General features: G+C 37.5%; 1 protein-coding gene across 1 annotated transcript in view; it reads left to right on the forward strand.

Annotated features, from left to right (window-relative positions):
* Positions 1-13,575, forward strand: part of LOC113411744 (vomeronasal type-2 receptor 1-like) — a 39,419-nt gene extending 25,844 nt beyond the window's left edge. Inside the window, exons 4-6 of the mRNA XM_026666970.2 lie at positions 7,952-8,179; positions 9,252-9,375; positions 12,068-13,575. Coding sequence (XP_026522755.1) covers positions 7,952-8,179; positions 9,252-9,375; positions 12,068-13,053 — 1,338 coding nt within the window. The 3' untranslated portion in view covers positions 13,054-13,575. The remainder of the gene's footprint in view (positions 1-7,951; positions 8,180-9,251; positions 9,376-12,067) is intronic.
* The last annotated feature ends 11,327 nt before the right edge of the window (positions 13,576-24,902 follow it).

The raw sequence follows: 24,902 nt of genomic DNA on the forward strand, positions 1-24,902 counted from the left end.
AACCCTAATGTCTTTAATCCCTTTTTTTAAAAAAAAAAAAATTTCACAGAAATCCCAAAGTCACAAAGCAAACCAAATCAGAGCAAACAGTTTCATTTAGCACTTTCTTCTTTCTATATTTTCACCTCCTAGGGTAGAATTCAAATACACAGTTCCAAGATGATCTTCTAGAAGTCTTAATGTCTTTTATTCCTTAATGTCTTTTATAGGCTCAAAGCAGTCTCCTTCAGTACAATCTTATAATAAGTCTTTATCTCTTCCCTTCCCCTTGTAACAAATAGAAAGAATTTTAAGTTTTTAATTCCAATGTCCAGAAATCCTTTATCCCTTGGTTTTAAATTTCAAATTGAATTACCTTCGGTGCCCAAGTAGATTTTCCAGATCTCCGTCTGCTATTTCTATGGGAAGGGAGAGTGAAGAAAAAAAAAAACTTTCCCTTGACAGCTTTCTTCGCCATTTTCCAATCTTCTTTGGGAAACAATGTATCCTTCAAGTAATTCAAGCAATTCAGTTTCCAGGGTATTTAAGAGTTTCTTATTGTCCCGGTTCAGCCAGCACTTTCACTTTCTCCTGCTTCCTCCAGCACAAATCTTATCTGGCTGCAGGCTTCTTTGTGGCGGCCATTACTGACCGCCGATCCACCACCTTGGGAAAAAGGGGTTTTTCCGGCTGAGGAGGGGGTCTGCGACACCCCCAAACCCCTGTCCGGATCCCCTCTCTCTTCGGCTGCCTCTACAGGACAGCCATATCCCCCAGACCCATTTGGATCGGGGGCTCCTTGGCGGTGAGAGCAGCAAGAATCCTGGAGAGTCGTGAATTCCTGCCACCGCCGAAGCCACGCAAAACCGGAAGCCACTATAAGGACTTACTTTAAGCTCTGTTTAGAAGATCATTATGAACAATTGCTTGAAATCACACAGAGCTGTCCTTTGGACATAGTTCCATTGGAGTGGTATCCAAAGCTATCAGTCAATTGTCCCAGGACATTTTCACAGTGGTGTGCACAGCATTAAAAAAAAAACAGCAATTTGAAGCTCAACTGTTTACCTTCTAGGGCAGCCCCAGTAAGTCGAAAAGTTGGGGTACAAAAATCAGCTGTGCTACATGAAACAGCTGAGTCAGAAGGAAAGATAGGAAAGATAGGGTGGGGCTGGGTGGGCGGGGCCAGCTGATGGTTGGAACTACCAGTTTTCTATAACTGGTCCGAACCGGCAGCAGCCCAGCACTGCATTTTCATGGTGAAATAAGTAATTTCAGCTTCTTGCCAGTAATCTTGCGTTTCAGACTGCCAAGATGGTCCTGCAACAACAACAAAACAAGAACTTAGGGCCAGACATTTCCCATGTAGCTGCAGTTCTATTCTGGGAGAAGAATATCTTCTTCATGTTGTTCCCTCTTCTCAGCTATATTCTGCCCAGCTGGTGTTCTACTTCTCATATTATTTCTGGCTGTTTGATGTATATTTATTCAAGCAATATATAAAGCTTTCTTTTAAAATATTCAGAAATATGAAACACTAGTAAATACTACTGCATGAATCTATAAGATTGACCTTTTTTGCCATTTCCTTATGCTGAATGGATAGATGAGTTTTTCATTAGGAATACAGTTGCTTTCTGCTGGATGTAGCCTTGGTCTTCTACTGCATCTCAACTGATCGGCATAATACTCAGATTTTTTTTCAGGAAGGGTTTCCTTCTACTATACCTGTAAATGTATATAATTGAACTTGAGCCTTTGTGCATACAAAGTATGCGCATTATCTGCCGTGCCTCCTGCTCTGAAGAATAGGAAACTGTGTTATGATGCTAGAATTAAAACAATAATGTTAGTTCCAAAATGGAAGTCTTCAAAATAATTTACATTTTAATGCAGATTATATTCCGGAGCAATATTCTGCTCCAGAAATTCTCCTTTATGAATTGTGATGACTAAATATTCTGAAGAAAGTATTTGAATGTATGGATACAAGAATCGCATATATAAGGCACAGGATTTCTCAGTAATTATTTCAGGTTAGGGAAACAGTGAAAATGTACTTACATACTCCTGTCTTTTGATTTATAGGCACTTTTGAACATGAAGAAGATATCCCTCCCCAAGAATAGAATTGCATAAGGCCAATATTAACATGTTTTTGCCCATGGCTCCCACCAATTTGACTAACTCTATATAAAAACAAAATATATGAAAAAGTTTAGAGCAGAGATTACATTTAACAAATAAGCACTGACTGAATCCAATAAGATGTATTTTAACGTGTTTTCTAAACCCTGAAAGAGATAAACCAGGCAAAACTCAAAAGGCAGTACATTCTGTAGGCTAGAAGGAACTCAATTTATTTCTGCAAAATAAATAGATAATCCACTCACATTAGAAGCATCTTCTTTTTTCATTATTATTATTTTATTAAATAAATTTAACACAATAAAAAAACATTTAAGGGAAAAAAGAAAATTAAGGAAAAGAAAAGTGAGAAAAAAATAAAGAAATGAAAGAGAAAAGAGAAAAATAGAAAAAATATATATATATATATATATATATATATATATATATAGATAGATAGATAGATAGATAGATAGATAGATAGATAGATAGATAGATCGATCTTGTTACTTTCTCCCGTAGATTGAGTATCAGCACGTGATGAGTCTCATTCATCACTTCAGGCTTGTCTTCAGCCTGTGCTCTCAGAGAAGCACAGAGCTGAGACAAGCGAGTGATATGGTTCATCACGTCAGTCAATCTCGGAGCGAATAACAAGATCCTCAAAACGAAACCTCAGAAAACACACACAACACACACACACACACACACACACACACACACACACATATATATTCTTAAGTTTTCGCGGGTACTTACATGTATGGTATTCAGCTTTGTTCGGGTATTTTCCCACGTCATTGTAGTTGTGCTTTTAAAGTTGTAGTAATGTTTCGGCAGAATCTCATCTGCCATCATCAGGCTTCTGTATAGTGTTCATCTGTGAATCAGACTTTTATAGTGGTTTCAGATTTAAATTTGGGGCGGCCTATTGCTGTGCCAGAATGGTTTTTTCTTCATCCTGATTGGTTGGGAGTCTTGGTCTGTGTTTATTGGTCTTGGAGTTTGCTGTGTTCTGCTTGATTGATGTTTCTAATATCTTCTGTCTGTTTTGTAGCATTTTTTTGTCTTAATTGGCTGGCAACATTGTGTTTCCTGTATTGGAGGCTTTTAGTGCGGCTTGGCTTCAAGTAAACGGACGGCTATCATTTATTAGGAAGCTAGGTTTCATCTGGGTGCCTGGTTGGGGTGTGTTTGAGCTGGAGGTATCATGGGGGGTCTGTTTGTGCCCAGGTGTTTGTTTGGCTTGTGGTGTGGAGATTTTTTTGTTTGTGAGTGCAGACTTCCAGATAATTGACAGTCTGGTGGAGTCATCTCTTCTATTCATGCTTTCAGGTCTTTTTTCAATCTCTATGGCTTCTCTGATAATTCTGTAGCTGGGTTTTTCTATAGTGGCTAGGGTTTTGGTGCCATTGAGGTCGATGCTATGACCTGTGGCTTTCATGTGTTGGACTAGTGAGGAAGTGTGTTCCAGCTTTTTGACTGCATTTTTGTGTTCATCCGGGCGGGTCCTTATTCTTCTATTGGTCTGTCTGATGTATGTGGCAGGGCATAATGCACAGGGGACTTCATATATGCCTTGGTTTTCCAGGCCAATTTTATCTTTGGGGTTTCTTAGGATGGCTGCTCTTTTTCTGTCTGTTTTGAAGGCAATTTTGATGTGATGCCTGTGTAGTATCTTACTGATTTTGTCTGTAGTACCTCTTATGTAGGGCAGGAGAGCTGTTCCATAGGTATGTTCATCTTCTAGATCTCCATTATGTCTCAGTGTGTTTTTGTGGATCAGGCCTGTGATTTTGCTTTTGTGGAAGCCGTTGGCTGTCAGTACTTTAGCCAGGGTGCATAGTTCAGTCTTTATGTGTGTCTTATCTGCCAGGTGTTTGGTTCTGGCAATTAGTGTTTTGGCCACAGAGTTTATCTGTGCTGGGTGGTGGTGGGATTGGGCATTGAGGTAGCGGTTGGTGTGTGTTTTCTTCTGGTATATGGTGTGTCCTAGTGTGCCATCTGTTTTTTTGTAGATTAGTACATCTAGGAATGGTAGTTGTTTGTTTCCATTTCCATGGTGAATTTGATTTTGGGGTGTGTGCTCTTTTGGTGTGTTAGGAAATTGTTTAGTTTTTCTTTTCCATGGGACCAAATAACAAATGTGTCATCGATGTATCTTAACCATAGTTTGGGTTTGTGGGTGGCATTGGCTGGGCTCTGGATTCGAATTCTTCCATGAACAGGTTTGCAATAACGGGTGACAGTGGTGATACCATAGGGGCTCCTTCAATTTGCTTGTATCTTTGTCCTTTGTATATGAAATATGTGTTGGTTAAGCAGTGTTCTGCTAGTTCCATGAGGTGTTTGGGTGTTTGGTATTTATTTTTGATGATTTCTAGGGTTTCTTTTATTGGGACTTGAGTGAATAGTGAAACCACATCGAAACCTACAAGCAGATCTTTTTGTTCCACGTGTAGATCTTTGATCATTTCCAAGGTGGTATGAGTTTTGTACATGTAAAACTGCTGCTTCAGCATGGGGCTGTAGCTGTTTTGCTAGGTATTTGGCTAGGTTTTGCAGTGGTGCTCCTCTGGAGCTGAATATGGGTCTGAGAGGTATGCCTTCTTATATAATGATGTGGGAAAATACCCGAACAGAGCTGAATACCAATCATATAAATACCCATGAAAACTTAAGAAACACACACACACACACACACACACACACATTATAAAGAACTATCTTCCTTATAGCAGTTAAAAATACATTCATATTTTATCCTCTCTCTAATGTTATATCATACTTCCCCTCTTTCCAAAATCCACCTTTTCTAATAATCAAATGAAAAAATCCCAAGTACACTTTGCTGTTTTCAGCAAAAAGTCCATAAAGGATTTTAGTCACTGACAAATGTAGATACTATCCTTTCAAAATTGCCACAAGTCAGTTTTGTCATCTATGCAAATTCTGTAAACTTCACCAACCATTGTAGGTATTTCAGAGTCTTCTTGTATGCATATAATAATCTTGCTATGTTAACCATGTACGAAAACAGTTATCCATAAGTCTTTTCTAGTTGTTTGTCCTTTAACCTAGCAAGAAAAGCTCTAGTTTCAGTGAAACATCAGTCTTTAAAGTTCTTTATATTAGTGCTTATATTTGAACCCATAATTTTCTAGCATGATTACAAGTCCACCAAGAATGATAAAATGACCCTTCATATGTTCCACACTTCCAAAATAAATTTAAAGTACCCTATGAATTTTTTCTGCTGTCATATACCAACTGTAGGTCATTTTATAAAAAATTCTTAGAAATTGTGATGTAAATTTCAGTCCTTTCAATCACAGTGGAAGGATCTTCTAAGTGGTTTTCCTGCAGACCGTAACAACTGGACAGTTCACAATGGAAAAGGAGGTCTTCAGATAGTAAGGTCTGAAGCTGTTTAATGTTTTAACATCCTAAAGTGTGCATATAAACAATTGCTCAGCTGGTTCAGATCTCACTATATAAGTACTACTGAGCAATTTATCCACTGTTTTTTTTTAATCAAATAAAACATTTTTCAAGGATAGTCTTGAAAGAGTATCCTTCTAGGATAGTCAAATAGGATATATCCTTTTTTCTCTCTATGTGGGTCTGACTTTGAAGACCACTTGGAAAGTAGTCTAGAATGCAGTAAAGTGCCCTGAAAGTAATCCAGAATGTAGTAAAGTGCCCTGAATCATTGGGAATTAGCTGTTCTTTAAATTTTGTAAGTTTGACATTCTTTGGGTCCTATCTGTTAAATATTATAATCTTTGTAAACCCAGGAGGCATGTCTTTTTTTGTTGTGACAACTGTCTTCTGACATAACATTCCTCTTGAGATTAACTACCCTTGGCCCTGCTGCTTTTTTAAAAAAAGTATGAAAATCTCTTTCCTCAGGCGGTGGGCAATGGAATAATATGAACTGACTACTTAATTTGCTTCAGTCTTTATTAATGGTTGTGTTTTCCCCCCTGGCATAGCTGTGTCTACATTGTTTAAAACTTTTGTTTATAGTGTATTGTTTTAATCCTTGTAAGTAGCCCAGAGTTTTGCACACATATTGGCTGGAGAAACTGAACAAGCAAGTAAATCAACAAATAAATAATAATTGTGATAAACTTGGGGGGGAAAGACTTTTATTTTTAGAAGGGCACGATCTACAACAGGGCTGGCATGCATATCTGTGGCCTAATAGGCATACAACACATAAATATTTTGTGAGACATAAAATCTGACAAGCTCTAATATCAATTTGGAATAAAACAAGATCACAAAACTATATGGAAACTCCGGGTTGGCATTCCCCTTTAGAAGCTATATCATACCCAAACCTCTATAACCAAAAAAAAGGCAATTACATACAAAGATATCCTAACAGATGAAGGAAGACAAAAACAAAGACTTCAACTTATTCAATAGGGTTTGGAATGGTGGGCATATCTCCAAGTACAATCCAGATATAAAAGAGATAAAAAAGAATGGGGAATAAATTGCCAAGATATAATATTAGACAAAATACTATTAGGATCAGAAAAGAAACAAATAAAGAAATTATATAACTATCTATTAGACTATAAGATGCATGAGGAGCAGGTGAAAGAACCAATGTTAACCTGGGCTAGAAATTTCGGCTATAACATAAATTTGGATCAATGGCAGCAAATCTGGGATAGGAATAAAAAGATCACTTATAAAGAACATCTTATAAAGAAAATCTGTTTAAGATGTTCTATAGATGGCATCTCCCACCCACCAGATTAGCTAAACTGAACAGTTCCCAATCTCCGATATGCTGGAAATGTTTGAAAGAATGGGGCACCTATTACCATATGTGGTGGGAGTGCAAGAAAATGCAAGATTTTTGGCAAAAAAATTGGCAATGGTTATAGGAAATGTTAAACTTAAAAATAAATTATACACCAGAAATGTTCCTACTAGGAATAACAAATGAGAATAAAAAAAGAGCAGATTTATATCTAATTATTCATATTATCATAACTGCAAGATTATTAATTACCCAAACATGGAAATTAAAAGAAATACCTAATAACGAAGTAATAATTTAAAAAACTCTACGCTGCGCCGAGTTAGATAGCTCAATGTTAGAACTGAAGGAATGAGATACTTCAGAATTCTATGAAATATGGAAAAAAAATTATAATTGGAGGGATACGAAAGGAAGTCAAAAAATGTGAAATAGAAATTAAAGAAAGAGTTTATACTACAATAAAATGTCTAAGAAATATAAAGATTTACAATGTAAAGGTGTATATAGATAGATGTATATATATATATAAATGTTATATTGTTTAATGATATTCTGCTATTATAACAATGTAAAGACTGCTGATATATGTCAAAAGATCACTACGTTCAAATGTTTTTAAAATTTAGCTTTCAATAAATATTTTTTTAAAAAACAAATAAATAACAATTGTTAAAACTCATCTTTCAGAAGATAAAGATAAAGTGGAAGCCCAGAAAATAGAACTTCTAATATTTTCTAAGCCCAGAAAATAGAACTTCTAATCTCTATGGAAGGAAAGTTCACATGTTTCTTTATATGTTGAATAACCAGTCCCCATTCAGGTTTTTACATATTATATTAGCATTTTAAATTGAACACTTTAAATTAACTTTTGCAATTGCTGAATCCAATTACTCTACCTTATTTGTACAAAATATATAGACTGTTGAATACCAGTTGACATTTGTGGACCATCATTAAAAAAAAATCTAGCAGCATTACAGCTATCTGTATTGTATTATTGCATTGCATTGCATTTCATTGCATTGTATTGTATTGTAATCTTTTCCTGTTGGTTCACAGTTAATGTTCTACATGAAGAATAAGATGAACTTTACAGTTTTGGATGAGGATGTACGCATTGATACCAGTGGGGATGTCTATACACCATATGACATCCTAAATTGGCAGATGAATGAAACTGGAGCAATCAATTTTGTGAAAGTTGGAACTTTTAACCAGACAGATGAACACAATAAAGAATTTCATATATTTAATGATTCAATATTTTGGAACAACCGAGAACGATCAGTAAGTGAATAGTTTTTCATATCCAGTAGTTTAATGTTCTACAGTAAAGTTCTACATTTACGGTATTGTTCTGTGTACTGGTGCTGCATGTTTGTGGTTTTTATGGAGTACTCAAATTTGAAAACTTTATAATTAAAATTGAAATGTTGATAGTTTGCACTCATATATGTGCCTGACAAAATCACATATTTACCACAGTGATAGACAACACATATCTCAAATGCGTATTATCTCATGTCACAATGACCATGGGCAAACTTTATACTGGGTAAGTAATTGCTCATTAATACAAAGATGCTTGAGAAACAAAAGTTCTACAAAAATATTAATTTCTGAAGGAAAAAGAAATAGACATTTCTTGGATCAATGCATTTGGTAACTGAATTTGATGGTCACCCACCCTGCTTTGGATTCTAGAGAAGCTCAGTTCCCATGCAAAAGTGTTACTAATGCCCACAAAGATAATAAAGATATAAAGGGCAGAGATTTGTGAGCATCATGGCAGAAATAATGCAGTTATGGAAAACTCATTACTATTACCCAAGAAAGCAAGTTGAAAAGGTGATAACGTAAATAATTATTTCAGGCCTTATAGCACTAGCAATAGCACTTAGACTTATATACCGCTTTATAGTACTTTATAGCCCTTTTAAAGCAGTTTACAGAGTCAGCATATTGCCCACAACAATTTGGATCCTCCTTTTACCCACCTCGGAAGGATGGAAGGCTGAGTCAATTTTTGAGCCTGGTGGGATTCGATCTGCCAAATTGCAGTGGGAGTAGCTTGCAGTACTGCACTCTAACCAGTGTGCCACCGAGGCTCTCTTATTCTATAGAATCCTTATTTCTTCCCTCCCATTGACAACAACAATGCCTTAGTGTGTCATGGATGTTCTGTCATCATGTTTACTATCATGTTGTCTCAGAAGATCACAGTATTGATGAGAGTCTCTTGAGGTCCTACTTGAGATATAGATGGAGCCATAATTCTCTAGCCCAAAATTGAACTTTATTTCAGGTTCAAACACATCTTTTTTTTATAAGAAATATAACGCCTCTTCTATGTTTTCAGCGACCACGTTCAGCATGCAATAATAATTGCCAACCTGGGTATCGTAAGGGAATCTTGCAAGGGAAACCTTCATGCTGTTATGATTGTATACGGTGTGCAGAAGGACAGTTCAGTAACCATACAGGTATGAACACCTATCACTTGAACTAATAGAAAGCAACCCCACCGTAGAAACAGGAAAAATGTTCTTGGGGATCTGATTGCAATTGATGAAAACTGAAGTGTGCTTTTATAGTAGTTTGAAGTAGAAAACACATGAAAATCTAGTATGCATTAGATAGTTGAAAAATATTTCAAGGAAAAATGTTATGACCTTGGGCTATCCTATTTCAACCTGTTTTGATCTTGTCAGAACTGCTTCAACCTTCGAAGCAGGTCTTCTGACTTCAAAACTAGTCGAAATTCCTTCTCATTAAAGTCAGAACTGAATATTTAAGGATTATGATAGTTTAATCTTAAAATGTTGTTAAGTTAAATCCTAAAATAGGCATACACCCAACTCCTTCCTATAGTGTATTCTTGACCACATGATGATATGGCATCATATACTTTATGACTCAGTCAAACAAAATTGTCCATCTAGCCCTAGGCTACCATTGCTGGTCTAGAAACATGTTAGCTAAAAAACAATTCTGCCCTTACTCAACATATAATTTTGCTAGAATGCTATTATTTTTCTGGTTTCTTTTTTGTTATTAAATCCAATTCTATTTTAACTAAATCAGAAGTAAATAGTCCTAAAATCTATCCTAAAAGAATAGGGAAAGAAAGTTATATAGAAGAAGGATAACAAATGGAGAACGTTTGTTGATAAACAAAATGAAATATCAGATGAATGTCTCATTCGATTGCTGTGAGACAATAGCAAATAAATAATTATTTTGGCAAGGGTGAAATGTGTCAAGCATATTCTTAAGACCACATTTAATTACTACATTAATTTTTAATATACTACTTAAAAAAATAGAACTATCATACACTTACTAAAAACTTAGGTAATCCATAGTACAACTAAATGAAATGCTGTAATTAACTGAATACACATGAAGTAAAAAGTATTAATTTAACAGTTAGATTGACAAGGAGACTCCTTTCCTAATATTCTTGTGTTTGAATAATGTGAACATTGCCTGTAGGAGGCATCATTTTTAGGGATACAGATTTATTTTGTCACACACAATGCAAAATAATTTTGAAACTATTTAAATTAATACTTTAAAATATGCCCCCTGATATGTTAAAACATGCTCCCTAATTCATCAAAATGCTTTGCATTAATTACTCTAAATAATTAAAGTTGCAATTGTATTGTTATCTGTTATCCAATCCTCACCCCAGATCTCTGTCATTATGTGTTACTGAATTATTTCTTTTCCTTGGAATTGGGAGTTCAGCAAAGTTTACATGAAGTTTTCAAACATATCTTTCATGGGGAAACTTAAAAAGCCATTGTTATTTAAATTTTGTATATTTTTCTCATCTTTTTTTCTCCTCCTTTTAAATCCATCCTTCCTTCAGATAGTTCATGGTTCCCCATCTCAATTTTCTTTTTATCAACATTTTGTAAATTAGGCCAGGTTGGCCTGAGAAATGGAAACTAATTGCAAGGTTTCTCAAAGAAGGACTGGATAGAAATTTGAACAAGAATCTTCACAGTCTTAGCCAAGTATACCAAACTGGACCCTTTATATTTTCAATTCTGCAATCTAGGATATTACACGGAACAGAATAAAAGTGTTGGAAGGGTCTTTGGAAGCCCCTAGTCCAACTCCAAAACCCTGCTCATGCAGAAAACCCTATGCCACTTCAGACAAATGGTTATCCAATCTCTCTTTAATATCTTTAATTTTTAACAGCTTTAATTAGAAATCCAGAGTTATTGTGGATATACATTATGCTAGATTCTGGCTACTTGTGATGGTTATGCCCAGGGGTGGGATTCAAAATTTTTAACAACCGGTTCTGTGGGCGTGGCTTAGGTGGTGGATGTGGCTTGGTGGTCATGTGACTGGCTGGGCGTGGCCAACTCAATATCACTCACATCGAGGCATGCATCTCCTCGCACTGGCCTCTCATGACTGTGGGGATGCTGCAACAGTCATAAGTGTGAAAAATGGTCATGTCACTTTTTTCAGTGCCATTGTAACTTTAAATGGTTACTCCACACAAGCAAAGTACCAGCAAAGGAGGGGAAAGAAACTCCAGAGAAGTTCCTGAGACAGGAAGTCTAGTCCTGCCAAGAATGTAATAAGGGTTAACGGAGAGGCAGTTTTTGTAAGCAACACCAGAATGTTTCCTTCCTGCCTTCCTTACAGGATTAGGCCAGTAATTTCTTCTAACAACCGGTTCTCCAAACTGCTTAAAATGTTAACAACTGGTTCTAGTGAATAGGTGCGAACTGGTAGAATCCCACCCCTGGTTATGCCTAACTGGACTGTGTTTAATTTCTAAAACAACAGTAATATTGACCCTCAGGTCTGTCTGGAAATGGTGTGTTCTGGAAAATGACCACTTCATCATTGATGCATATGTATCTGTAATGATAGAAATGGGCTATGCAATTATTCAAAGCACTTTTAAATTATTCTTCATAATGTCTTTCTTCAATTTGGTGTCCTCCATATGTGTTCTGACAAGTGTCAGCTGTAGAAGACTACATGGTTAGGGAGTAATCAGGGCAGTATTCCAACTCAATTGGAGAAGGTTTGGGGAAAGATATTTTATATATTGATGACTGAGTTCACCTTTTAAAGCTTTGGCATAAAAGTAACCCTGTAGTACCATTCCAAGTACCATTGTTATGGTTTCTTCTTCAGATGCAAGGGAATGTACACCATGTCCCGAAGATTATTGGTCCAATACCCAAAGAAGCAAATGTGAGCATAAGCTAGTGGAATTCTTGGCTTATGGAGAAGCTTTAGGAATGACATTGATTGCCCTCTCTGTATTTGGCGCATGTGTCATTCTATCTGTGACTGGAGTCTACATCAAGTTCAGGAAAACACCTCTGGTGAAAGCCAACGACCGTGAGCTCAGCTTCCTCATCCAGTTTTCTCTCATCGCAACCTTGTTGACTTCTGTTCTCTTCGTGGGGAAGCCAGAAGATTGGTCATGCCAATCTCGCCAAGTATCCTTGGCCTTGGCTTTTTCTGTTTGCCTGTCTTGTGTTTTAGGAAAGACAGTGATGCTCTTTCTAACTCATTTGGCCAGAAATTCAAAAGTGGCTGAGAAAGCCCGGATGTCAGTTGGACCAATTTTCCAAAAAGTGGTGGTAGTTGTCTCTGTTCTAGCTGAAGTGGGCATCTGTACTGCTTACCTTTATTATAGCCCTCCCAGTATGTATAAAAACACCCAGTTCACAACCCTAAAAATTATTTTTGAATGCAATGAGGGTTCAATAATGTACTTGTGCATTATGTTTGGGTTTGATGTGTTTCTCGCCATCCAGTGCTTTCTCACAGCTTTTGTGGCCCGGAAACTTCCCAATAACTTCAATGAAGCCAAGTTTGTTACATTTGGAATGCTGGTTTTCTTCATTGTCTGGATATCTTTTGTTCCTGCTTATTTAAGCACAAGAGGGAAATTCAAGGTAGCTGTGGAGATATTTGCAATTCTGGCCTCCAGCTTTGGTTTGCTAGGGTGCATATTTGTGCCCAAATGTTATATTATTTTGTTGAAGCCTGCCAGAAATACAGAAGAAATTGTGGGTGGCAGGGCTATCACCAATGACAAGAGTGCTCCACCAACCTCTGCCTCTTGCGCCAGTGAAATTAACACAGTTTCCACAGTTCTTGAGGATTAGGACTTTGTAGCTCCTGCCAGCCCATATCATCTGGTCCATGTCAAAGTGGCTTCTTGGGGAATAGAATACATACAACATATTTAATTGCTTGCAGAGGAAGTAATGTGGAACTCTTTTAAGGAAATTTTGTATTTTCATTCATATTTAGCCAGGATCAAATCTTATGCAACTTCTAATTTCTGCTTGCACAACTGAGGCTGATTTTTCCATTCCATTGCAGCTCCACAATTTTTGATGTAGGGCTTTTTGGGGTGGTAGTAACAGAGGGGGAAGCAGGAAGGATAAAACAAGGAATCATTTCATGAATTGAAGTTTACACAATTTTCTTTAAAAAATGATTTTATTAAACTTATCGAAGTATAAAATATAAATTCTAAGTTTGATAGAATACAGGACTACATATGATACCATCAGCTTAACACAATACAGTCAGTGGCATGTCCTTGTAAAAAGTAATCAATTCAACATAATATCAACTTATTGTATGACAAAAATATTTTCCAATAAATCTAATTATTTACAGATGGTTCATATTGTATGTTATGCCAATCTTAGTCTGTGCACCAGTCATTTCAGTTCCATATTATCACACCGTTTGCATTTTCAAATTTCTCAAAAGTTGTTTGCGGAGGATTTTGCCATCAGCTTTAAATTGATGAGCAACTATCACTCCCTTCAGTTGACCAGAGAATGCAAACCCCAGTGTTTAATTAATGCCTTTATTTCATAATTTTATAATGATTTTCTAAAATATTTGAATATCTGATGGGAGAGCCATCAAGACACTATCCCCTCTTCTTTTCTTAAACAGGTAGTAAAACGTTATGTAATGATGCTTTAACTTCTTTGGGCAGGGAGAAGAGAGCTGGCTGAACAAAAAATAGGGAAGGGGGAGACATATGACTTCCTATCTAATGGAAGACTAATTTGTGTGCAAGCTCTCTGATTCTGTGTTGCTAAAATACAATTTGTGATGCAGTGCAGCTAAACCAGAAATTGATCAGCTCTGCTAATGAACAGACATAATGGTATGGGATCTTATAAGGATGGTATTGATTCAGAAGAGCACGAATATGTCAAATGGAAGAACCCTCATTGAAATATCAGTGAATAATCATCCTCCTTTCTGGATATAGGTTTACCACTATTCCAGAAGAATGGTTTCTTTGCTAAACTCTCACAATTAAAAATGTATTTTTATATACATAATGTGAGAGTACTGAGAATGTATTAGAACATGGGTGTCAAACTCATGTCATCATCATGTGACATATCAGGACTTTTTCCCCCTTCGCTAAACCGGGCATGGGTGTGGCTAGCACGTGATGCATCTGGCCCATGGGCCAGGAGTTTGACAGACCTGTATTAGAATGAGATAGATTGTTTTAGATTTCAGGTACCAAATCCTTCCATCAACCCAATACAAACTTAGGCAGGATTTTCCAGGTTGTATCCGTTGAAAAAAAAAAATGGTTGGGATATGAGGGAACCTATAATTTTAAAACCAGAGTAGCAAAAAATGACTTAGATCTGCCTCCTATGGAGGCTTGGAAACGAATGAAGGCACCATCACAAAAACAGGGCACAAAAGACTGCTAGGACATGCATCTGCTGCAATTAGTGACAAAAAGTTGATGGTCTCCTTGTTAATTTCTTGGCAGCGATACAAGTTAGACTCAAGGGAGTCTTTACCTTACCTTACCTTAACTCTTGAAATAGGTGTTTGCTTTACAGTGCAGAAGGTTAGGGAATTTCTTAGCCATTTTTTTTTCATATCCAAAGCAGAATTTTCACTTCTTCCTAAGAACCAGAAAAAAACACCTTATTTTACTGTTGCCATCTATGCTTGCTGGAGAAGTATATACTGTATGTAACTTTTTTTAACAATTAAACTTTGATCCCTTTCTTTCCAGTTCATTTATATTGCTCCCTCACTAGATCAGAGATTGGTCACTTGTGGACTACGTGCAGAACCCAAGATTCTGTTCTTTTGCCCAAGGAGCCCCGGGATCATGCCACTTAAAATCAGAGATAAAATTTGAAAAATGGTGATGAGAAAAAGCAAAAAAAATAAATGTCACATCTGCTTGACACATCTGTAAAAATAAATGTTCCTCGGCAGAAAAGAAACAGGAAATTCCAGTTCCTTGATACCTTGATATCCTGATTTGCCAATATCCAAGAATAGGATAGAATTGTACAATGCTTTCAGACTTGCAAGATTCTATCAATGTAGCTTTTACAACAAAGTAGAAGTAGCTCATCTGGTGATGATTCTGACTTGGTTTATCCCAGAGGCTGATACCATTGATATCTACATTGTCATAATCTTGCAAGTCTGAAAGTATAATCCTGCCCCCCACCATCTTCCTTACTACCTGAGAAACTAGGGGGGTCTCTTCCTAGCCTCTTGATTCACCCACTATCCCAGGGGTCCCCAAACTTGGCAACTTTAAGACTTGTGGACTTCAACTCCCAGAATTCTCCAACTACTATGCTGGCTGGAGAATTCTGGGAGTTGAAGTCCACAAGTCTTAAAGTTGCCAAGTTTGGAGATCTCTGGACTATCCAGTTGTAGGCTAGCTGTCTTTTATCTGCCTGTTCCCTTGGCAGCAAGTCTTGGCACAATCAAAGTCTTTCCCACATAGTATCCCGTTATCTTTGTAACATTACTGGCGTCTGGTTACTATTTCTTTTTCTAATTGCAGTATGTTGTTGATTCATAATATGGAATAATTTTTATAATGGTTGAGATGTATTTGGTAATGACTCCATAAATTGGAATGAAGAAGCTATTAGAAATATGTATATTTTAAATGATGTTTATGTGTGTGGCATACTAGTTGGGCAAAAGGGAATCAATAATCTTAGAAAGAATGTACAGACAATGAGCTGTTCCCATCAATCACCCATGTTTGTGTATGTGTGTAGAAACATCAAGTTTGTCATTCAAGGCAAAGAAATAACAAATGTTAAGTTAGCCAAAGGTTGAAAGCCTAACGATTAAAGATCCAATTAGGGATTTTCTCATCAGTTTTCTGCTTTTCAGGGTTTAGACAATCCAAAGAAAAAACACTACAAATATCTTAAAGAAACAAAGCTTGTGTCTGATGCTGCAGCTTTATTCCTCGTGGAAAATCGTTATGGTACAGAACACTGAATTCAAATATGTTAATCTTCTATAGTCTCTGATAACCTGTAAATGAACTTTGGGAATCACTGCCCTTGATTCTTTATTTTCCGTTTAAGCAAATGATTGTTCTTATGCAGAGTTTCTTATGCCATACAAGGCAGTTTTGGGGAAAAATGTGTTCACCCCAAAAAGGATTGTTTTGTAGGAACAAAATATTGACACACATCATACAAAAACCCCAACATTGGTACAGGTTTTTCTTCTTAGAAATTATCATGGAAACTTCATGTATATATATATATCTATCCTCTTTTTTTGTATCTTTTAAAGATCCACTAATAAATCATCAACAAGTAATGAAAGGATTAAGTAAATTTGCTTTAACAGCAGGTGGGAAATGAGGGCTCTCTGTTTGCCACACTTCATTAACATAAGCTCTTAGGCAAAAGTGTTTTAAGCTTTGAGCATCTGCTTTAGCCATGTGCTTTAAGCATACACAGGGGAAATTTGCTGACAGTACCAGATAGCCTCAAGGGGCAGTATTCTGTTTCTTGACCTCAGATATACCCAGAAATGTGACACTTGTGTTCTTGATCTCAGTGGAAGCTTGGCAAAAGACATTAGTGATTCAGCTCTAGCATAAAGTTTCTAACAGCATTCTGGAGGTGTGACACAATAGGGTTGTTATTTATTCCACCAAGTGCTTTGCTGTTAATTATGGCATTTTGGTCCACTGCAATTGAATGCTCTAGCTGTTCACGGGGCTTCTGTAGTTTCTGTGTCAAAGCAATAAAGATCAATTGTTCTTTGTATGTTCGCCTTGTTTTTTCCTGCTGCCAACACAGCAAGGGACAGTCCCTTTCTCTCCTGGTTTTCCAGCTCCCTTCTCACCAGCATTCCAGGTGCACTAGACATGGTCGGTTGTAATTTTTAAATTTGCAACATGAGAACATCAGAATATATAACAAAATAAGTAAGAAAGCCTAATGTCATAATAATCATCATAACAGCAGATTAATGCCACATCTTAAACAATATAAAGCTACTTTTTTTTTAGAAAATCAAAATTTAAAACATAGATTTTATACCAGGTAAATATTTGGAAAAGTCTTTCCATAACCACAGAGCTTATCTTTAATGGTTATAAAAGGCATCCTGAGACCACTTAATCTGATTCAATCCATGTTAATCTAGATACTGACACTTTCCATCCATATTGTCTTCAATTTTTGTAATTCCCTGGCCAGTACGATCATTGGTGAGAATTCTAGGTGCCAAATCCCACTCGTCTATCAATTGCTAAAAGTGGAAATCACTGATCTGAGTAACCAATCCAATTAGCTAGATACAGAGTGAGATTTGGGGAAATGGAATTGTTTCTCAGGGAAAGGTTCAAATAATTAACACGGGTTTAGTTTTCATCAGAATAGGATGAAATATGTAGAATTTCCTGAACGGAGAAGTACTTCATTTCAGTTTTATAGAAATGAAGTATAGGCGTATAGATGATTCAGTCATCCTTTGCCATTAGCATCAGAGCCTCTGTGTCACATAGAAGATTTGGGTGCTGTATGAACGCCAGGATTTTTTCTCTGGCATCCCCCTATTTCTGGAATATCTTCCACATATGTGACCCACTTATTGAATTTTTATTTCCCGGCAATGTATTAACTTCGTTAAGTGAGTGTTCTCTATTCCTTGTTCTTCAAGGAAAAACAAAGTCCAGTTGCCTTTTGAAAAAGCACCTTTGGAACAACCGTGACATGGATGACTTAGAATCTCCATAGACACTGCATGTTCTATACTTTCAGTAAGGTCTTACCTGCTGCATATACTTTGTTTCATTTTAATGTTTTACCTATTGAAAATGACTTACATATCTATCAAGCTAAATTAAATGTGTCCTAAATTGCATATGCAACCTCTAAAGGGTCAGGGGGGAAAAAATCTGTAATACACAGAAGGAATAATCCTGAGGACAGGAAGAAAAGCTGCAAGGAAGACAACAGTCAGATAAAAGAAATGTGAGTCCAGGACAGATCTATAACATGAGTCAGCATCCCAGACAAAACCCGTCCTAGTTCTCACAAAGATAAAGAGAGGGAGGAGGGAAGTGCATTCAGAATTGCAATGTTGTATTATCATGATCTTACAATAAAAATTGCATTAGCTTGCACCATTTTGGCCTCTTAGTCTGATCTACCTTGCAGATAGGTAGACAAGGTTTTTCTAAAAGACATTAGTGAAAACCCTACCAAACCCAGGCACTGGGCCAAAATCATAGGATTTAATTCTAGCAGCTGTACAGTTTGGAAAAGCCTCAAACTATCCTGCAGGGAACTGGAGCCCCAATGTATGCTTTTAATGGAAAGGAAACCTATTAATTTGCTTTCAGTTGATTATTGCAACAACTGTCACTGATCATTTACCCCCACAGTTCTAAATGAGGATCTGGCTAATGTTGCAGGAAACAGTTAACTAAATAGGCATTTGGGTTGTTGATTTACCACTTTTCTTCACCAGCACCCCTACCCTTTTATTTCATGCAGAAATGGACTAATTGTTTTTTCTTCAAACTGACTCTGTTGCGGCTGATTGCATTGGTCTTTCCGTAAAGCACAGAAATCCCACTGGGATCCCAAGTGCTACACCATGTCAATTACTATAATAATCAACGGAACGGCTTTAATGAGATCACTCTAACTTTTTAGAGTGTCAGTTTTGAGATAACCCACGTTTCCCATTTATAAACATCTTGCTAGATGAGGTGACAAAGTATGAAACTCTAAAAGTCATGATATGTTTTCAATGTGCCAAAGCAAGTACAGTTTCTACTATCACCTGGGCAATGATTTTCAGTCTTTTCTCACTTAGGAACAAAATAACACAACATTTGGTGATGCAAGCAAATACTGCAGATTACCATTGGTCATAAATCAATTATCAATAAATAATCAGCAGTAAAATGTGAATCTAATTCTAGTATATTTCCAATTCGTTCTTGAAGGGTATTTCTTTTCATTGTGTTTAAGTTAATGGTGCATGCTAATGAGCTCTGCACCTATTTTGCCACTTCCTACTGTTTTTCCAATACAAACCTTAGTGCAGGTATTTGTTTCTCCTTCTTTCTTTCCTGGGGAGAATTGCTTTAGTATGCTAATTATTTGTATTTCCCTTTTCAGCATCTTCTAAAGTTTAACTACCAGAGCTGTATATCATATTCTGACTGTGGTAGCAGCCACCAATTTATGTGGTTAGTATGTGCTATACTGTAGGATTGCGTACACAGAAGACTACCACCATTTTGATGATTCAGTCTTTCAAAAGCAGTTTGAAGCAACACACAATTGTACTCAGCTCTGAATAATACAAAGGAGCCGGTCAGTATTCCTTTCACCTGATTAATAGGAAAAGACAAACAACAGCATTTAGTCAGCGTCTCATCCCAAGTTATCAGAAGCCCTAAGATAAGAGAAATCTCTATGCTCCACTCTACAAAATATAAAAAATCATTACTATTGACTTCCATTCAGTAATTGTATTTGTGTTATTAGCATTTGTTTGGTTCTACAAAATCAAAAACACAAACTGAGGAACCGATGGGAGCCACCAAGCCATCATTTTATCTACTGCTTTGAAAAGACCTGGCGAAACAGGAGTGAAAGAGAATGGTTCACCCACAGTTTTGCAGGGCTGCAATAATGCAAGGAAATTTGTTGAGATAGCAAATATACCGCTGAGTCTGAAATAAAACAGCTGAACCCCCAAACCCAGACAATGTTATGGATGTAATAGGGCTGAGGAAGTTCAAATATAACAGTCCATATTAAAAGGAAGCAGGATGAATTCAAAATAGCATAGCTGTAACAATAACACTAGCGGGATTCAAGAATCTGAGTTGATCACTAGGACCAGATGTTTAGTCTTCTGAGTTTTCGGAGTCGTGCTGGAGCCCATCCTCAGGGAATTTCTCTCACACACATTCTGGCGAGAGAGAACTTCCCTGAGGATGGGCTCCAGCATGAATCTGAAAGCTCAGAAGGCTAAACCCCTGGTCCTGGTGACCGATCCAGGTTGGATCCTGAAACATTATCCTGGAAAAAATATATTTACTTTCTTTTGTAATAATACTCCCAGGTAGCATGCACCTGTCTGGAAGCTGAGTCATGGCAACTGGCTTATTTTCTTTTTTTTGTTTGAAACATTTCACTGCTTATCTAAGTAGCTTCTTCTGTCTGAAGAAGCATGCACCTAGCTTCTTAAAATCCCCATTGAATTGCCTTTTATTTCTCTTCCTCTCTGTCTCACTGGGCAGTCTATCCTGGTAATATAGAAATACTAGTTAGATCATCCACAAAGAACTGGACACCATTTAAGCAAATAACTTGCTAAAGGCCAAGGATGTTACCTCATTGGTTGGATTTAAATTATCTTCTGTTATTAATTGCCTGCACATTTTTGGGAAGACTGAGGGGATAAATATAGCTATAGAAATATTAACGTAAATGGTTAGGTAATATTCTTCCACCCGAATGAATCTCAGAATTTTGATTGTCTTTATACACCCTTCAGAACTTAAAACTTCCCCTCAATGCCACAGAGTTATTCTTTTTTTGTAATATATCATGAAATATTACTTTCGCATAATTGGAAGCTTGAAATTGTTTAGCAAGGGTGATGATTTACCTTCCATATCTAAAACAAAAATATACAATTATTTTATAATTTTAAAAAAATCAAATATCAATGGAAGGAAATAATCAAAGTTCATTTCACTCTTTGAGCAGAAACTGAAATTGAGGATATATTATATTAAGTAAGTGTCTAGTTTAAGGTCATGGGCTAGAAAGTAGGTCACTGTAAGTTCCAATCCTGCAGCTTAGGTATGAAACCAATTAGATGACTATGAGCCAGGCACTCAGCCATAAGAAGACAATGGCAAAGCTCTTCTGAAAAATTGTCAAGAAACAGAGACTAATCCATGTAGTTGCCAGGATCAAGATTGACTGCTAATATCTAATCTAATGGGGAAAAAAAAATCAAAGCTTCAACACTACTAGATAGCCATTTGGAAGCTTTTTCATTATTATCATAGCAGTAGTAGTAGAAAAAAATACCTTGTCCTTGCAATGAGGGATGTATGATTATACTACCTAAATTAAGAGTCTAGTTGCATCCAATAGATTGTTTTACATTTATGAATGCACAGTTACTACGAAAATTGATAACTTGCCAATACTGCCTCATTACCAGGAAAATCAGAGGATGCTGCTTGGGAAAATCACCCTCTCCCTCCCCTCTCCCTTCTCCTCCTTCCTCTCTCTCTCTCTCTCTCACACACACACACACACACACACACACACACACATACACACACCACCCCACACACAGAGTTATGAGAATGTCAATGAAATCCTAACAAGATGGAATTAGGAAAAGCTTTTCTCTCATATTCAAATGACTGACACACTGCTGCAGTCAGAAGCTGTCTAAATTTGTTAAGGACTGCTTGTGGTAAGAAAAATACAGAACTCGTTTTTCACAAGGGAAAAGTTAGTTGTTTGAGCTATTACAGTTAATAACTGTTGCTCCCCTGAGACCAAGGCAGCAACACCAGCCCAGTGTTTGTTTCACCTTGAAATTGGAAGACTCAGTTTTCTTCCATTTGACAAACTGATGTCTAACCTATCCCTATTATGAGGAAGCTGAAATATGAAGCACATTGGTACAGACTTAGAAAGCCGGGGTTATATTCCTGATGGAAACAAATGGGTTTAGTTTTGATCAAGTCACATAGGCAGCTTACTGTCTTGTTTTCTTAGAGCCACTGACATGAGTTTGTTGTCATGGTTTCCACTTTATTTTACTTCATTTTGTTTGTACTTTGTTTACCTGGTAATTCAAGTAGAATTGCTGCTCCAAACACCTGCATTGCACAGAACTGTTAAACTGTTCTATGTTGCTTCTTCTAAAACATGGCCTTAGATTGATTGTGTGATCAAGCTGGCTCAATGTACTAGCATTGCACTAGTACTCATGTTTTCTTCTTCCATTTTGAACTCATTTGGACACTAACAGAACTGTGCTTGATCCTCTCCCCTACCTGGAAATTTCAAGCAACAGTAATTAAGCATAGTTGTATACATGAAGATGGCATTAATTTATGGTAGATCAGTGGAGAAAAGAATATTGGGTTCATGAATACATAAGCTCTACCACATGGAAAACAGCCAAAATTAATGTGTGTGTATGTACTGTATGTGTGTTTGTCCTGTGTAATCAGAGGTTGGTAACATGGGTATAGGGGCCAGAGCCCATGTCTGTGAATGGCTGGTGGGCTGCTATTTCCCTTTCTTTTGCACAAAATATCAGTGTGGGATTCAAAAAAAATTATTACCGGTTTTCTGGGCGTGGCTTGGTGGGCATGGCAGGGAAAGGATACTGCAAAATCTCCATTCCCTCCCCACTCCTGGGGGAAGGTTACTGCAAAATTCCATTCCCTCCCCACCCCACTAACCTGCTTTCCAGCTCCATTCTCCTGTGCAGGGCAACAAAAGAAGACTCAGCCGATCAGCTGGGACTCAGAAGGCAGAGAAACTACTACATGACAAACTACTACACAACAAACTACTCCTAAAACTAAAATCTTATGGTATCTCTGGACAACTGCATAACTGGATAGAAGCATTCCTGTCAAATAGACCAGGGGTCCCCTAACCACCGGCCATGACCGGTACTGGCCGTGGAGCACTTCTTACCGGCCGCAAAGAAAAAAAAAATAAAAAAAAAATGGCGGCTTTCTTCGCCTTCGTGAATGCTGCCGGGACGGGGGATCAGGACACAAATGAAAGAAGGGGAGGGAGGAAGCAACCCTCAAGCCTGTCCTGCCTTTCTGTTTTCTCAGTTTCGCTGTCCTATCTTCCTCGCCCTCCACCAGCACAGAAGAAAACCAAAGTTAAAGAAGTCCGGGCTTTTCCTGTCATTGCAGCTTCGACAGCGCTCGCAGCCATTTCTGCCAGATACAGCCCAATCCACAGTGGCTCCGTTCTGCCTGTCTGGTTGTTTGGGAGCAGCTTCGCTGAGAATAATAACTATTCCCTCTTTTATCAAATGGGCTGTTCGAAACGAAGAAGGCAGGCAGGCAGGCAGGTAGAACGAGCACTGTGGATTGAACCGCGAGCGGGCGGGCGGGGTGGGGTGAAACGGGCGCTTCGGGAAGCTGTGGCGACAGGAAAAGCCACCCCCCGGCTTGGGCTGCTGGAGGAGCGATAGAGTGACTGAGAGAGGAACAAGGCAGACACCTGAGGGAGGGAGGAGGGAGACACCTGAGGGATGGGGTTGAGGGAGGCAGGGCCGAGGCGCTCCCTGACTGGTGTTGCTGGCAGACGTTATTACCCGACTAGGTAACAACATCAGATGTTACCTAGTCAGGTAATGAAACGTCTGCAAGCAAACTACCAAACTCGGATTCTCCCCGGTCCTTGAAAAATGTTTCTGCTTGAAACCGGTCCCTGGTACAAAAGGTTGGGGACCACTGAAATAGACAACAAATGGTCAAAATTGGGAGTGTCCTATCAAATTCTGTACCTGTCAATAGTGGTGTCCCCCAAGGCAGTGATCTAGGACCAACTCTCTTCATACTCTACATAAATGACCTCTGTGATCACATTAAGAGCAACTGCGTTCTCTTCGCTGATGATGTAAAGCGGTTCAATACCACAGACAATACTGCTACCCTTCAAAAAGATCTTGACTATGTATCAGAATGGTCAAACAAATGGCAACTTCAAATCTCAACAAATAAATGCTCAGTCTTACATATTGGCAAAAAAATAAATAAATCAGAAAATAAAATACAAGCTGAACAGTCAAGACCTTGTTGATGATCCAAGCTCTAAAGGACCTTGGTAAAGGACCTTGGAATACATATCTACTCATATCTAATGATCTAGTTACAGTGGGCTGTAACTACATAGTAACTACATAGTCAAAAAAGCATTAAGAGTTGTTAACCTAATCCTACGTAGCTTTTTCTCTGGTAATATCATACTACTAATGAGAGCATACAAAACATTTGCTAGACCAATACTTGAATACAGCTCATCAGTCTGGAACCCACATTACATATCTGATATTAGCACAGTTGAGAAAGTCCAGAAATATTTCATAAGAAGAGTTCTCCATTCCTCTACTCATTGTAGAATACCTTATGCCACCAATTCTAGACCTAGAAAACCTTGAATTACTCCGTCTTCGGTCTGATCTAAGTATGGTATATAAAATCATACATTGCAATGTCTTACCTGTCAGTGAATACTTCAGCTTCAACCATAACAACACAAGAGCAAACAATAGATACAAACTCAGGGTTAACTGCACCAAACTTGATTGCAGGAAATATAACTTCAGCAACAGAGTGGTCAATGTGGTCAATGGAATACTCTACCTGACTTTGTGGTTTCTTCCCCAAACCCCAAAAACTTTAACCTTAGACTGTCTACTATTGACCTCACCTTTTTCCTAAGAGGTCTGTAGGGGGCATGCATAAGTGCACCAACGTGCCTACCATCCCTGTCCTATTTCTTTTATTTTTCTGATATGTACCCATTTCATGTATTCATAACTATGTATATACTTATACCTATTATCTTGTAAGCGATTGACAAATCAAAATAAATAATAAATAAAAATAAATAAATAAAATAGAATAGAATAG

This window comes from Notechis scutatus, chromosome 4 (genome assembly GCF_049901735.1).
Source record: "Notechis scutatus isolate UNSWTSFEM ecotype Mainland chromosome 4, rNotScu1.2, whole genome shotgun sequence".
In the NCBI taxonomy this organism is placed as follows: Eukaryota; Metazoa; Chordata; class Lepidosauria; order Squamata; family Elapidae; genus Notechis; species Notechis scutatus.